We start from the raw sequence: 14,739 nt of genomic DNA, 5'->3' as shown, positions 1-14,739 counted from the left end.
AGTTAAATGATTGCATAACTGCCTGTACAAGATAATATTTGAGACCAGTCAACCCACCTCTCTATTGACGACACTAATAGACCCACCTTGGCTATGACATGCAAGACTTGGATACGTGAACTTTCAGGCGCTCAAAATGATGGGAGAGAAAAGGATGGCTATAGGGCTACCCAAAATCATACACAAACACGTTATGTGTAAGTTGTCTAGTCTCTAAACAAGCAAGGCTGTCGTTTCCATCTCAAACTAGTTTTCGTGTTGAGCGACTACTGCAACTAGTTCATGCAAATTTGTGTGGGCCCAATTACCATCATTGATTGTTGGCAACAATTATTTTTTCGTACTTGTTGACGATTATAATAGTTGGATGTGAGTGTACATGCTCAAAGAAAAAGAGACATTATGTGCATTTAGGAAGTTCAAAAGACTCGTTGAAAACGTGTCGTTACAAGCTAAAAATCTTGCACACCGATCGAGGTGGCGAGCTCTTATCCGAGAACTTCTCAAAGTTAAGCTAAAAAGCAATGGAATTTAGGGTATAATTGGTTGGAAAATCGGAAGAAGAAAATGTGGATGAACCAATCGAGTTGATTTTTGGAAAGAATCACTCGAAACTAAGATAGAATAAACACGTATTTGAGAATGAGAAATTCTCATTTCACAGTGTACTAAATAACTTGATTCTTATTTATACAGATATGTAGAGAAAACATCGAGTAGAATTGAGATCTGAAACACGAGATCGAAAGAACAACTTCGATGATTATAATTTATATATTTGATATTTGGTTGAAATACCTAATATTGGTTGCTAGAAAGCATGTTAAGTGATTAAACCTATACGTATGTCCATGTATGAGTGATGATTGAATTATGGTGTGATCTTAGATGATATATGAATTACGGTGTGATCTTAGATGATATATGAGCATGTTTGATATCACTGCGGTAGTATGAGTTGATTAGTACTACGTAGAGGCAGTTATAGTGCAATCTCTAATCGTGAACTTGTCTCGACTTGCAAGGATCTATCTAATATAGAAATACATGGCGACACCAATCTATGATTATTGACACAATAGAGGATACTATTGAGGAAGCTCCCATTAAGTTTAATAACAAGCCTATCAAATAAGATTGAGGGAGTTTAGAATAGGAGCTTTTCACCCACCATAGGGAGCATCAATTAGTTTTCAATAGTAAACATTGGAGATGATCAGAGAGATTGCAAAGTAATTGCTAATAGAGAGACTTGATCCATATATATTAGATGACCCTAGAACTCGAGATTTTATGAGGCCACCTGTCGTTTCTCTAGCACAGATCACATAAGAATTGAGAAAGACCAACGAAAATAGTAACTAAGTGTACCTAAAATCTGAAGTAACTTAGATAGGTGAAGTATACCCCTAGAGATGGAGTGACGAGGCTTGATAGATTGAATAAGCCTAATAAGACTAAGCTAATGAGGACAATATAAAAGGTGAAACTTAAAATTCTAGACGAGCTAAATGTGGTCGGTGCACCTCGATGTCGTCTTTTAGTAGCATAAATATAGACACATGATATTATGAACATTAAACAAGAGACAAGAATGATGAGAGTCTACATGTTAGTTGCCTTAATATTTTTATGCTCATCTTTACCGTTCTTGAATATTACTATGAATTTTATGCATATCTATTTCAAATGTTTAATTTGACTTATGCCACCCTTTGTTTTCAAAATAAAAAATTGTATAGGTATTGTCATTCAAAGCATAGACCCTTTGTTCCTAAACTCTAAACCTCTCCCCTAAAGTGAAAAAAAAAAATCTAACTCATACCCTTCCAATAAATTCAGAGTGGCTATTTTAACATAATATAATTTTAAAGAAATACGTGAATCAACTCAATTCATAAATTTTTTCGATTATTTTAATCCAACCCAATTCAAATAGTAGGAGTGAGGTTGAATTGATTGAATTTTTTCTAAGAGATCTAAATTTTTTTTTTCCTTCATAAAAACATAAATAAATAAAATCTCTCAATTAATTAACATATTCAAAAACAAATTCTCTTCTTTCAACACAGAAAAAAAAGAAAAAAAGAAAAAACAAACTAAACGAAGAAACACACAGAGGTTTCAGCAGAAACCAACCAAAACAAAAATGAGAAAGAACGAGAGATTTGGAGGGAGGAAGGGCATGGAGGGTTATGCGTTGTGTTGGGAAAGTCGATGGCAGCAAATGGCAATCACAGCGACAAAGCAAGGGATATTCAACCAAGTGGGTCAAAAATGGGTCCTTTTAAGATGGGACTACGAGTCATGATTCTTGGGGCTGCACACGTGAGGCCTAACCCAATACAATACTCGAACTCTGAAGTTGAGGGACCGAGGGACCTCCCTCATGTGGACTGCCATACTGCCATCATGTGCCTCTCTCTAACAAACACACCCCTACGCTTCAATACAATGAATGGTGTTATGTGTTTGCGTGTGTGCGCTTAATCATTGAAGTTGTTCCACAAAAAGGGATCTCAATATCTTTATACATATATATTAATGCTTATGTCTTTCTATTATTGGGTTTGGGGTTTCAGTTTGGTATAGATTTAATGAGAATCTTGTGTTTCCCACCCACTTTTTTGTTGGAAAGTTAAAGGGATTGTAAGGCTACCATATGATATGTGATTCATCATTATTTGTATGTTCCCCCTTCAATCTCCTCGAACTAATATTTTTTTAATTCATAATATGATACTTTTTTACGGTATATCAACGATATATAAAATTGATTTTCTCGACGTTATTGTTCTCATTGTAACACATTGATTATCAGACATTCTTATTTGAGATTGATAACATGCTCTGTGTACTATAGATAGTCATATGAGAAAATTCTCTTTGTTCATGATATTATGCTTGAAATCTTTGAGGTATGTGCCACTCGAGTAAAAGAGAGGTTCAAAATCACATCTGAATATATAGATTCGTGAGGTCAGTGATATCTGAGTAAATCAGGGATACATGCACGACGTCATTATTTAGATTGATATCATGCTGTGTACTATAGATAGTCACATGGGAAAACTCTCTTTATTCATGATATTATACTCAAGATCTATGAGTTATGTGATACTCGAATAAAAGAGGGGTCCAAAACCACATCTGAATATATTGTGAGATTTGTGAGGTATATGACGCCTGAGTAGATGAGGGGTACATGCACAATAATCTGATTTGAGATTAATATTGTACTTTGTGTACTAGATAGTCACATGGGGCAACTCTCTTTATTCATGATATTATGCTCGAAATGTCGTGAAGTCTATGACACCTAAATAAATGAGATGTACATAAATTAACTAAGACCACATTTGAATGAGAGCGATCCTGAAGATAGAATGATTAAGAAAAATTTAAAAGAATTGAAAGTTATTACTTGTACCTACAAAATGCATTTTCTTTTTCGATCATAAAAGCTCCAAAATTATGCATGTTTGCATCGTGAAATGATTTGTTTTGATTTGGGGGATAGTTTTCACAATCTGACTATATCATAGGAAATGTAAAAAATGTCGAAGCTATCAAATACTAATTTCATATAAATTGTTACGTTGATGGAAGCTTAAAAATATATATAGATAAGAAAGGAATAGATAAGGAATATTCTTATCTAAAATATATATATTCTTTTTAATTATATATATTTTTTTATTTTATATTTAATATATTTGTAATAAATATTAATTTAAACTTTTTTAATTAAATATATTTTAATATTTCAATTTTATCTTTCAAGTAAATTGATTTTTTTTAGGTCACTCTATTGGAAAGAGTTACATTTTTATACATTATATAACAAGTTGTGCTCATTGGTATAATCATTACAAATATGGCAATTTTTTTGAGTTATCCGTGATTAGAGTTAGCTCAACAAACCGTTTTACCTTTGTAATTACATTTTACTCATAAAGTATCGATGATTATCTAATAAACAATTAGCGTATGATCCAATCATAAACTAGAGAGTGGAGCCTATTATGCAAATCCCAAAATCAGCAATAAAAAGCTTCTCGTCTGCGTTATCATATATGAAAATGAGTGAATTATATCTCGTAAAATTATGTTTCGAACTTTCTATTTAGTTAAGCACCCAAAAGGGTAAACATATTCAATTAGCTTCAAAGGTCATTCTTACCCATACAAATCAAAGGATAAACACTCACATGCAAGAGTTCATAACTCACTAAAAATTAAGATCGAGTCGTATATAATCATTCAGTATATTTTACTTTAGTATAACACACACATTGTAATAAGACACATCCACTCACATGTCTTCACATTATTTGAAGAACAAAGTCAAACCTGATCGATCGATCGTGTACCCTAAAAACTTTGAGATCTTTCCTTTTTTATCCGTAAAAGCATTAAGATTTGTTGCAGAGTACGAAACACTAGTTGTTATTGAAGTTTAAAAGAAGGCTCCTTTAATGGCAAAATTTTCCTTTATAATTACGGCTACGGGCACACACAAAAGTGAATCCCATGTGAGGAATTGGACAAAGATCTACAAATCTTGACTTTATAGAAATATCATAAAATATTGACATAAATATGATTGAGAGTATTTATAAAATAAAGCTATGAACATTTGATTAAATTGGTATATTTATGTTCTAAGTAAGTTCAGAAAATCTTTACTATAAGTTATGTTTGTAAGAATAATATTTGGTTGATATGTATTTTTTTTTATTACAAATTACATAATTTTTTTTAAGTAGTGAAAGGATCTTGAATGAAAAATATTTTAAAAGTTAAAAGTTGCTAAAACTGAAGAGAAAAGGACACTCATAATTTCTTCCATTAAGCTTTTAACACCATGTGACATTATTTTATTTATATTCTAAGGACCTTATTATAAGATTTCCAATAAAGATTTTCTTCCTTTTATGGAAGATTTTTCTCCATTTGGGTACACACGAAGAGATTCCACTTTGGTGGGTGTAATCGAACAAGTTGATAATTTGGTCCATGAAAATTATTGGTTGTGACCGTGTTTGTTTTGATTTAGATTGAGTTGAATTTTTAGAAAATTAAAAATTTTGAGACAGTTTAAATGGATATGATTTTTTGTTAGGTCAACTCGACCCATTCGAAAATAGGTTACAACATGAGCACTATAAATTGATTAGTATGTCATTCCGCTGGACAAACACCCCTATAATATTATGTAATTGATGAAGTGACTGCTCAGACTTTCTTGATACATTCATTAACAATATACTATTGTTCTTCAGTTGTATGCCAAGTATTTAAAGTGTGAGTTTTGGCTTCAGCAGGTGGCTTTTCTTAAGCATTTAGTATGAGTAAAGGGATCATATTGAACCTATCCAAGATAGAGGTGATCATGAGATGACCCAGACCGACCTTAGCTACTAAAGTGAGAAATTTTCTTGGACTAGCACGCTATTAACATGAGGTTTGTTTACGAAATCTCCAAGATATTACCAATGTTAACCCATTTGACTAAGAAAAATAAGTCTTTTATATGGACAACAACATACGAGTAAAGTTTTCAGGAACTTAAAGAAAAGCTGGTGATTGCATTAGTCTTCACACTGCCATATGGAATAGGTTATCTCGTGGTATACAATGATGCCTAAAAAAAGAATTGGGTTGCATGTTGATATAGAAAGGCATTGCCTATGCTTCAAGATATCTTAAGAAATGAACTTAACTATCCTAATCACGACCTAAAGTTGGTGATCGTAGTGCTCACATTGAAGATCTAACGACATTACTAGTATGGTGAGAAGGTACATGTATTTATCGATCATAAAAGTCTCAAGCATCTATTTATGAGAAAGAGTTGCATATGAAACAAAGAAGATGGTTGGAGTTAGTGAAAGACCATAATATTGATATTCTTTAATACCCAAGGAAAGCTAATGTACTAGCAGACATATAGAGTAGAATCTCGTGCACTATTTACGTGTTAGAAAGTTGCAAGATGAGATATAGAGAGCTAGGATCAAGATTATGGTTAAAGATGTCCACTCAGTTAGCTCAGTTGACAATTTAACCCACACTCAAAAAATGTATCATAAATGCTTAAAGGATTGGTATGTACCTCAATAAGATATGACAACCGCGGGAGATTGATAGGCCAAAAGGATTTACATTCTTGTTAGATGATTGTTTGGTATAACAATATCTTTTATGTGTACCTCAAGATGAAGATATCTAGATGATGATTGAAGCTCATAATACTTCTTATCATTCGATCCTAAAAGTAAGAAGATGTTTTAGGATTTGACGGCCTGTTATTAATGGCAAAGAAAAAAGAAGACGTATCTAAAAATGTGAGTCGATGTTTGACCTGTCAGCAGGTAAATGCATTGAGATAGTGGTCTTTAGGGTTATTAAGTCACTCAATGTCCCTAAGTGACAATAGGAGGATATATCTATGAATTTAATCTCGAATTTGCTAAAGATCTAGAAGGATTTCACAGTCACATTGGTTATCATGGTTAGATTGACTAAGAAAACTCACTTCATTCCTGGTGTTCCAATTTCCATCTTGTCAGATCGAGATACGAGGCTTGCCTCGCACTTTTGGAAGAGTTTAGAAAACAATGGTATGCAGCTCAAATTTAGTATGACTTAGATGGATAGATCACGAGATTGAATCAAATTTTAAAGGAAATAGCTAGGACATGTGTTATATACTTCACAAGAAGGAAAATCACTTTGTAGTTCGTCGACTCTTGATATCTTCTCAATTAGAATCTCTTCTATTTTCTTTGCGGTAGAAATCTTCTTCATGGCATGAGGTCGTGTCACTTGTTTGTGTCTGTGTTTTCCTAGTCAGGATACTAACATTTCAAGGTACATACGTGGACAACAAGACGAGTTCGCATCCATGGGAATAATTGGATCCTATATAAAGTCTTCTCGACCTTCTGGATGATGTCAACTAGTCTATAGTATTTTCACACCAATTGTTAGATTTTTCTGCTTTGAAATCGAAGTTTGTCTGACCTTAGCTTGATCTGAACTTTTTCTCCAATTTGGAATTGTCATGGTCATGCTTTCAATCGTTCCTTCTCTTTATCTGTATGGATGGTTTTCTAAGTAAATGCAAGTTGTTTCAGAAGTTTGTCTCCCCCCGAAGATGTTTTCTTGAGGTCTCTCCCCAGCATTTGGGTGATCATTTACAAGAATTTTTGCATGTATAGTGAACACAACTTTAACAAGTAATTGAGTTATTTTTGGTATTCAACTAACTCGAGTTAATTCGTATGACACACATCTGCAGCATGCAATTTCGCCCCATTGTTGAATATCTCCCTATGTAGAGATAAATATTTTGTCTAATTTTCGATCTTGCATCGTGGTGTTCTTGTATAGACTACGAGGTTTCTGTTGGGGTTACATACTCAAGCTCCCATCTTCAACCAAAATAATTGTAACGAACGTGGGTTAAGCATTGGTAAGATCCATTCACAGACTCTAGTGCTAACATAATCTTCATCCCTTTTGGTTGATGGGTGTTAGTGTTGGATTGGACCCCGTTACTAATAAGGAGTTCGCTTGGGGCATGGGGATGAATTTGTGTTCAAGTAGGAAATTCATCCCTAACATGATGTCAAAGTCATTCATCTTGACAATCACAAAATTAGTTTTCTACTACAAGTCTCCAACTTTATCGAATTTCTCATTGCAACTCTTGAGACATGTAGGGCTATCAAATTGTCATCTTTCATCCGTCATGTGTCTCGATACCAAAGTTTGTTCAAACGTTTCGCTTCGGTCTCTATCATGAAGTTGTGGGTGGCTCTAGAGTTGACAGTAGTGTTCTTGGTCACTCTGTTGTTAATCCAAGTCTCAATATACCTAAAACCACGTTCTACTCGCTCTTCTATCTCCCCCACTCTCTTCTAGAGAGAAAATAAATACTTTAGGGCCCACATCCAAAGAGATCTTTCATGCTTTCTTCTAGCAATATTTCAACTTTGATCATCTCATACTTAGTTTTTGAACTCATTCCAAAATTTTCTTGGAAGGCAGAGAGTGTTATCTTTTGGGTACTCAATTTTTCGGTGGGCTCCCTTACATATGAAGCACAACGAGAGACCATGACTTTGACTATGATTACCTCCTCTGCACTTCAAGTTTGTCACCTCCCCCACCTGGGGGGAATTGGATTGGTAATTTCTATTACCTCCACTTGGGAAAGCCTGGTTCCACCTTACATCATAGGACTGATCATTGCTTAGGTCAAATATTGGTTCGGCGGTAGCAAAGACTGTGAAAAGGTCATGAAATTTTTGTTCGTAGAGCTTGGTCTTTGTCCTTAGCTTCAACCCCTCAATAAAACTGAAGACCTTATCATTTTCAATCATATTAGGAATATCCAACATAAGACTAGAAAACTACTTATCGTAGTCTCAAATATTCTCAATATGTCTCAGCTCCCTTAACTTCCTCCTGGTTATTATCTTGACGTTCTTTGGAAGAACTGCAAGTGAAGTTCTTTTTTAAGCTCTCCCAAGTGTCCACAGTACATCGGTCATCTTAAATATCCATGTACTTAGATCTCCACCACAACTTTGCATGATTAGCTAGATTTATGACCAATGTGTCACCTCTTCTGCCATGGTATTTGTGAGTTGAAATTTCTGTTTGAGGTCAAAGATAAAGTTCATCAAAGTCTTAGCGTCTCGAGCCCCCACACAAGGGCTTAGGATTCAAGACGTTCACCTTGTTAAATTGGACTGCATCCTATTTGGAGTTTTGTTTCCCACTGCTCTAATGGTGAGGTTTAGCTTGGTGCTCAAATTTTCCACTTCAACACTAACCACAATAATGGTTGCTACTAAATCCTCAAACATTTTTTTAGACATTTGAACAATCACTTGTTGGGTATTGTCTAGGCTCGTGATACCTTCTTCCATCTGGGAACACAGTCCATCGAACTATCCCCACGCTTGAAGCCACCATAAATTGTGGCCTTATCTTCTTGGGCCTTGATCCTTATTATTAATTCACGGACGGGCATGGCTTCAAGGTGACATGCTATTTCGTCGATTTTATAAGCCTTAGTGGCAATCTAGTTCATGTGAGATTCCAAAACCCTCGTTCCATCAAGAACTTCACTCGGGTAGGGCAACCGATCTTCAATCTTTACAAATCGGTTCGCGTAGGACTTGCCCAACTATTTTGCAGTGAACATGTTTGCTTATGATTCAAGGAGCCGACATGACTTTGGTACCACTCGTCACAATCACACTTTTGGGGCAATGGGACAATGATTGTGCGACACTTATTCTAACCTAGCGAACAAATCCGCTGTATGAAAATCAAACTTTGCGAACAATCTTTATGTATGATCGAGTCTCAAGTCACGTTATGCAAAAATATATATATATATAAAAAACGTGAGCAAAAATAGCGTCGAAAACAATTTGGAAAAAAAAAACAATGTTATAGGTTAAAAACGAATAAGCGACAACTATAACTTTGATAGCATATAACCAGAGTATGAAGAATTGACAACTAGTCACATCTCCGTATAGTATATTTCGGGTCATTTTAGCCTTGACGGGTATAGAAATAGATTTTGGTGAACGGTCATACACCCGATTGTTGACATGACAGGAATATTAAAGACCTAATTTTTCAAGATTTGGATAAGCCTTGAAATGATTACAATATGCATACGTTGTTAGTATAAACGAGACATAGATCGTGTGCTTTTTTAATAACAATCCATGGATAGGTTACTAGATAAAACGCCTCGACAACTCAGCCTCTAACCCAAGTAATCGTTAAACTATATAAAAAGAGTCTACTAATTACCAATGAAACCCTAGTACATGCATTCTCTCAATTCTACCTTTCCCTAAAATACAAAGATTAAGAAGAGAGTAAAGGGTGGGGAAAAAGTGACTTAGTTTGAAGACAAGATATAGGGACAAAATAAGGGTAACAAAGCATGTGCATCTATGAAGGAGGACCAAAACTATTTAAAACGCCTGGCTTTGTAATGCTCATAAATAACAATACATCCATACACAACAAGAGTAATCAATCCACATTACGAATAGAAAGAGAGAAGGGGTGATGGTTGGTGTAGGGTGAACCACGGACAGCAGCTGGGCCACATAAAAGGGACCAAAACAACACAGTCGCCATTAATGGTGAATTGGAGTAGAAAACAGATCACTTATGACAAACCAAGTCATGACAACACACTCTTTACTTTTCACTCTTTCATGTCATAAATTAGGGTTCATATATGATATTTTTGATTCAGTATTTGACATGTTATGTCATACTATCCTTAAACGTTATCTCGTTAAAATTATATATTTAGGTATAAACTTTAAAATTTAATTGTTTTATTAAATTTCAACTCTAAGTTTAAGTCTAGTAGATTTGTAATTTTGAAAGTTAAAACTTATATGGGTTAAATTGAAAAAATCTTTTCAACCAACTAAAAATTTCTAGTTAGTTGGATTGGTGACCCGAACAATCTAAATATAGTTCACAATACAACTTCTATTTATTTTTAGATGGGTTAGGTTGGATTTTCAGTTGTTTTTTTATAATTATTTTATAAAACATTACTTATTATATTAATGACTAGAATTTCATAAAATTCAAATATCACCCAATTTTAACCTCAGTTACAAAAGTTAATTGTTAAATATATTTAATATTTTTAAAAGTAGGGTTACGTTGGGTTGTAACGGATTGGTTAGGTTGATCCGACCAAAAATATTTCAACTTGCAAACTACACCGAATTTTCGATTTAATCTAATCCAACCCAAGGTTTCTAGTTTGGATTGGTTGGATTATCACACCTTCTTATTTCCCACCACCTTTATTCATTAAAAAAATTTCCTTTTGGAGGGTTTCATATCAACTAATCCTTTTCATCAAGTGGCCCTCTTTAAAAGAACTCTCCAACCCACATGCATACACTACACCTTTTTCTTTACATTCAACACAAGTTAACATCAAATTCCCTGTATCAAACTGTTCAAAGTTGAAAGCAATTTGTATACATATTCAAATCCTTTAATTATTACCATACCTATAAATTTAATTTGAATAATCGAGCTATGCTTTGTACGATCTCACATGATAGATGGAGTTCGGGTTACATAATTGAAGCGAAGCATAGGACGTGGGAGAGATGCGTGGCGTAGGTAGTCCGAATACAAACCAACAAGTTTGAGGGATAGAAATGAAATGAAAGGAAAATAAATGAATGTGAAAGGCATTGAATTAGTAGATTTACTTCTGTTTTCAATTGTGGGCCTTTTCCTTTGCTATTAATTTCACATCCTTTTCACTCTCAATTCAATGTATTATCATATAGATGAGGATGGAATTGCTATATATTGCCTAAATATATAATTCCATCTTTTATGAACCGTAAACAACAAACCAAAAAGAAAAAAACTTATTTTAGTTGAATCCTTTATCTCTAAACTTTCTAAAATATATTATTTTAATTTAACATATACTTTTTTTTATACGAAAATTTGGATATTTGACTTGTAATAGCTCAAGCCTACCGTTACATATAATATTAGAGCCAGACGTCGGGTAGTGAATTGTGAGATTCCACATCGATTGGAGAGAGTAACGAGTGTCAGTGAGAATGCTGGGTTTCGAAGGTGGGTGGATTGTGAGATCCCACATCGGTTAGAAAGGGAAACGAAATATTATTTATAAAAGCATGGATATCTCTCCCTAATAGACATGTTTTAAGAACCTTGAAGTAAAGCTCGAAAGAGAAAATCCAAAAAAATAATATCTACTAGCGGTAAGCTTGGCATCATATCTTATAATATAACAACTATTTTTTGAGCCATTTACATAAATAATATAAAATAAATATGTTTTTTTTTTTTTTTTTTTTATGTACAACCAAAAATAGCATATTCTAAATTCTACTCAAATTCAAACTTATATATATTATTATTTTTTTTTTTTTACATTTACATAAATTTACTTTATCATATTCACAATTAACTTTTAACATTGAAAAATCTCTCTTGTTATCAAATTTGTAAAAACGATTACTCCCCTGTGGTTTAGAAAAAGCAATTAATGGGCTTCTTTCTGAAAGCCCAATGAATGTTGGGCCTGAAACTTATGGTGATAGAAAGTCCAGCCCACAAGGGGACCTATTCTGGGCTTTTAGCTATGCTCTGCTCACTTAGATAGGCCATAGTAATTCTAGTGATCCAGACCTCGAACCAAACCACAACATGAACAGACCAAGAACCCAAACTGACTCGCCCATCCACACCTCGACTCGCTGACTCGTGTGTTGAGTTGAATCCACGACTGCATCTCATCCACGTGCCCGAGCTATCGTCGGATCCTGACTCGCGTGTGGCTTGATTGAACTGCCCTCTGCATTTAGCTCGCTATCAACTCAACAACTCTAGGTCTACTTATTTCGCTTATATGGCTTAGTTCACCCATTTGAACATCGTTCTACTATTTTGGACCCTTTGCTACCATTATGGACCCCACTCAAGTCATTTTTGACGTTATTGAGAGCATTTAAGGCGAAATTGAAATTCAAGGAGTAAAATTAGATTAGCACTAAAGAGTTTTAGGGAACTTCGGCTAAGACACTCAAGTAAGTGGTTTTACTGTTGGATGCTCATAGACTTGATTGGATGACTTGTCTACCTGCGACCTCTATACATGTCATATTTTTATGGTGCTATGTAATGTTATGATTATGCTATGTTATGATATGAATGTTATAAGATTCATGTATTATGTTAGCATGTTCACATGCTATGCTACATCTATTATGTTAGCATATTCATATTATGCCTATGAGACGTTGATAAGTCGTATAAGTTAACCATAAAAAATATGTCCAAGTATACGAATGCATGTCACATAGAACATTATGTCATGAAAAGGTATTATTTGCATCATAAGTATGTACCATGATTTAAAACTATGAAGCATCCTACATTTTGTAAGTCACATGCATGGAGATACTTTCTTGTTATAATTAATACCGACGCGTAAACCTTAATATTATACACACTTTTTTTCCTTTGTGGCTTCTAGCAGCGTGAGAGTGTACTACCCATGTGTGTATGAGCCCTCTGTAGAGAATACTACATATTCAACTCTATCTCGACTAGAAGGTACAGAATAGGAAAAATAGGGTCGTTACAATCCACCCGAGATAGGGCCTCCTTTGGGTCCCCCAAGCCTACACATTTTTTCTCAAAATGGGAAATTGGCAAGAAGTTGAGAAAATAATTGCTCTTGGTGAAGCTTTTACTAGAAGTGGAACCCACCAAAGACTATGATATTGTTTAAACTTTAATAAAGATCATCAATTTTGTAGTTACAAAATGCTTAAACTTAGACATAAATATTTTATTAAATATGTTTTAATCTGACAGAGATAATAATCGGATGAAATCGTAAGGATTGTCGAGAATATGAAAATTTCTAATTAATTCATTACATCAAATTGAAGGAAAGAGAGAGAGAGAGAGAGAGAGAGTAATAAATAACAAAGTTCCAGCGATCATTCCGACCTCCGATTTGCGTCCTGCGATGGCGGAGCCACTGGATTCATCGTCCGGTTTATGAGGAGGCTTCTTGAAGTAATAAGGGAAGTACGGCAGAATCGGGTCCGGAGGCGGTGGAGTGACGCCATCGAAGCTGTTGCCGTTGGAGGGCGGGGTGTTATATGGGTAGGTAGCAGCCGGAGGAGGGTAGAAGGCCGGAGGAGAATAGGAGCCATAGCCTGTTTGCGATGGCGGAGATGGAGTGGTGGGAGTAGCGGTGGCGGGGCCGGTGGGCGGAGGGTAGCAGGGATATGGGCAGGTGTCTTCGGTCCTTGTCGGCAGCGGGAGGACAGCGAGGATGAAGGGCAGGAGCACGGCGGCGATGGCAGTGTTTGGGTGGGAAGCCATTTGTGGGAGGAGAGAGAAAGGGGAAGTTAAGAGAGAGAAAAGTTGGAAGAAAAAAAATGAGTTAAGTGAAGTGTCAATGGGAAAGGAGCTTTTGTCGAGGGGATGAATGAATGAATGTGGAAAAAAATGTTCTTTTTATTTTTTTATTTTGTCTTAGAAATCATTTTTGGAAATAATGTAATAAATATTTGTGGACATGTTTTAAAACTGAAAGAACAAATATATATATATATATATGTTATCTTTTACACTTCCTACAAAAATCTTCAATAAACTTAAAAGTTGTTGAGGGTATCAATTGATAATCAGTGTTACCTAAATATTCCATTTGGTAAAGTCTCCCAATTCATAATTCTTAGTTTCCAACAAACTTCTATTACAAATTTTCCACTTGTTTAGTGTTTTTGTTCCTAAACCCGACTGAGAGGGCTAAGGCAAATGCCGACTTAGATGTTGGGATATGGAGGCCTAACAAACATATATTTTGAAAATATTTAGTAAAGATGAGATAGAGATATATATATTAGAAGATATTTGGTAAAAGAGAAGATATATTTGTTAGATTATATTGGTGTTTAAATATTTAGAAGCTATATTTAGTAAATTGAAATCATACATGACTGTTATTCTTTTGTTCTGTATGTTCTTTCTTGTGTACTTACTTAAGTCATCAATAAAACCTTTGCAAGTGTGTGTTGTTGAGCGATCCTAACAACGGGTATCGATCCTAACATTAGATTTTACGTTTTTATTGCTTTAAAACGAAAAACT

The 14,739-nt window shown here is 34.6% G+C and overlaps 1 protein-coding gene across 1 annotated transcript; it reads right to left on the bottom strand.

Annotated features, from left to right (window-relative positions):
* Positions 1-13,515: 13,515 nt before the first annotated feature.
* LOC111489357 (leucine-rich repeat extensin-like protein 5) lies at positions 13,516-13,968 on the bottom strand. The gene has a single exon (XM_023137545.1). The coding sequence runs from the start codon at positions 13,966-13,968 to the stop codon at positions 13,516-13,518; it is 453 nt and encodes a 150-aa protein (XP_022993313.1).
* Positions 13,969-14,739: the final 771 nt, after the last annotated feature.

Source organism: Cucurbita maxima, unplaced genomic scaffold (assembly GCF_002738345.1).
Source record: "Cucurbita maxima cultivar Rimu unplaced genomic scaffold, Cmax_1.0 Cma_Scf00014, whole genome shotgun sequence".
In the NCBI taxonomy this organism is placed as follows: domain Eukaryota; kingdom Viridiplantae; phylum Streptophyta; class Magnoliopsida; order Cucurbitales; family Cucurbitaceae; genus Cucurbita; species Cucurbita maxima.
This window is presented reverse-complemented; position numbering and strand designations above follow the sequence as displayed.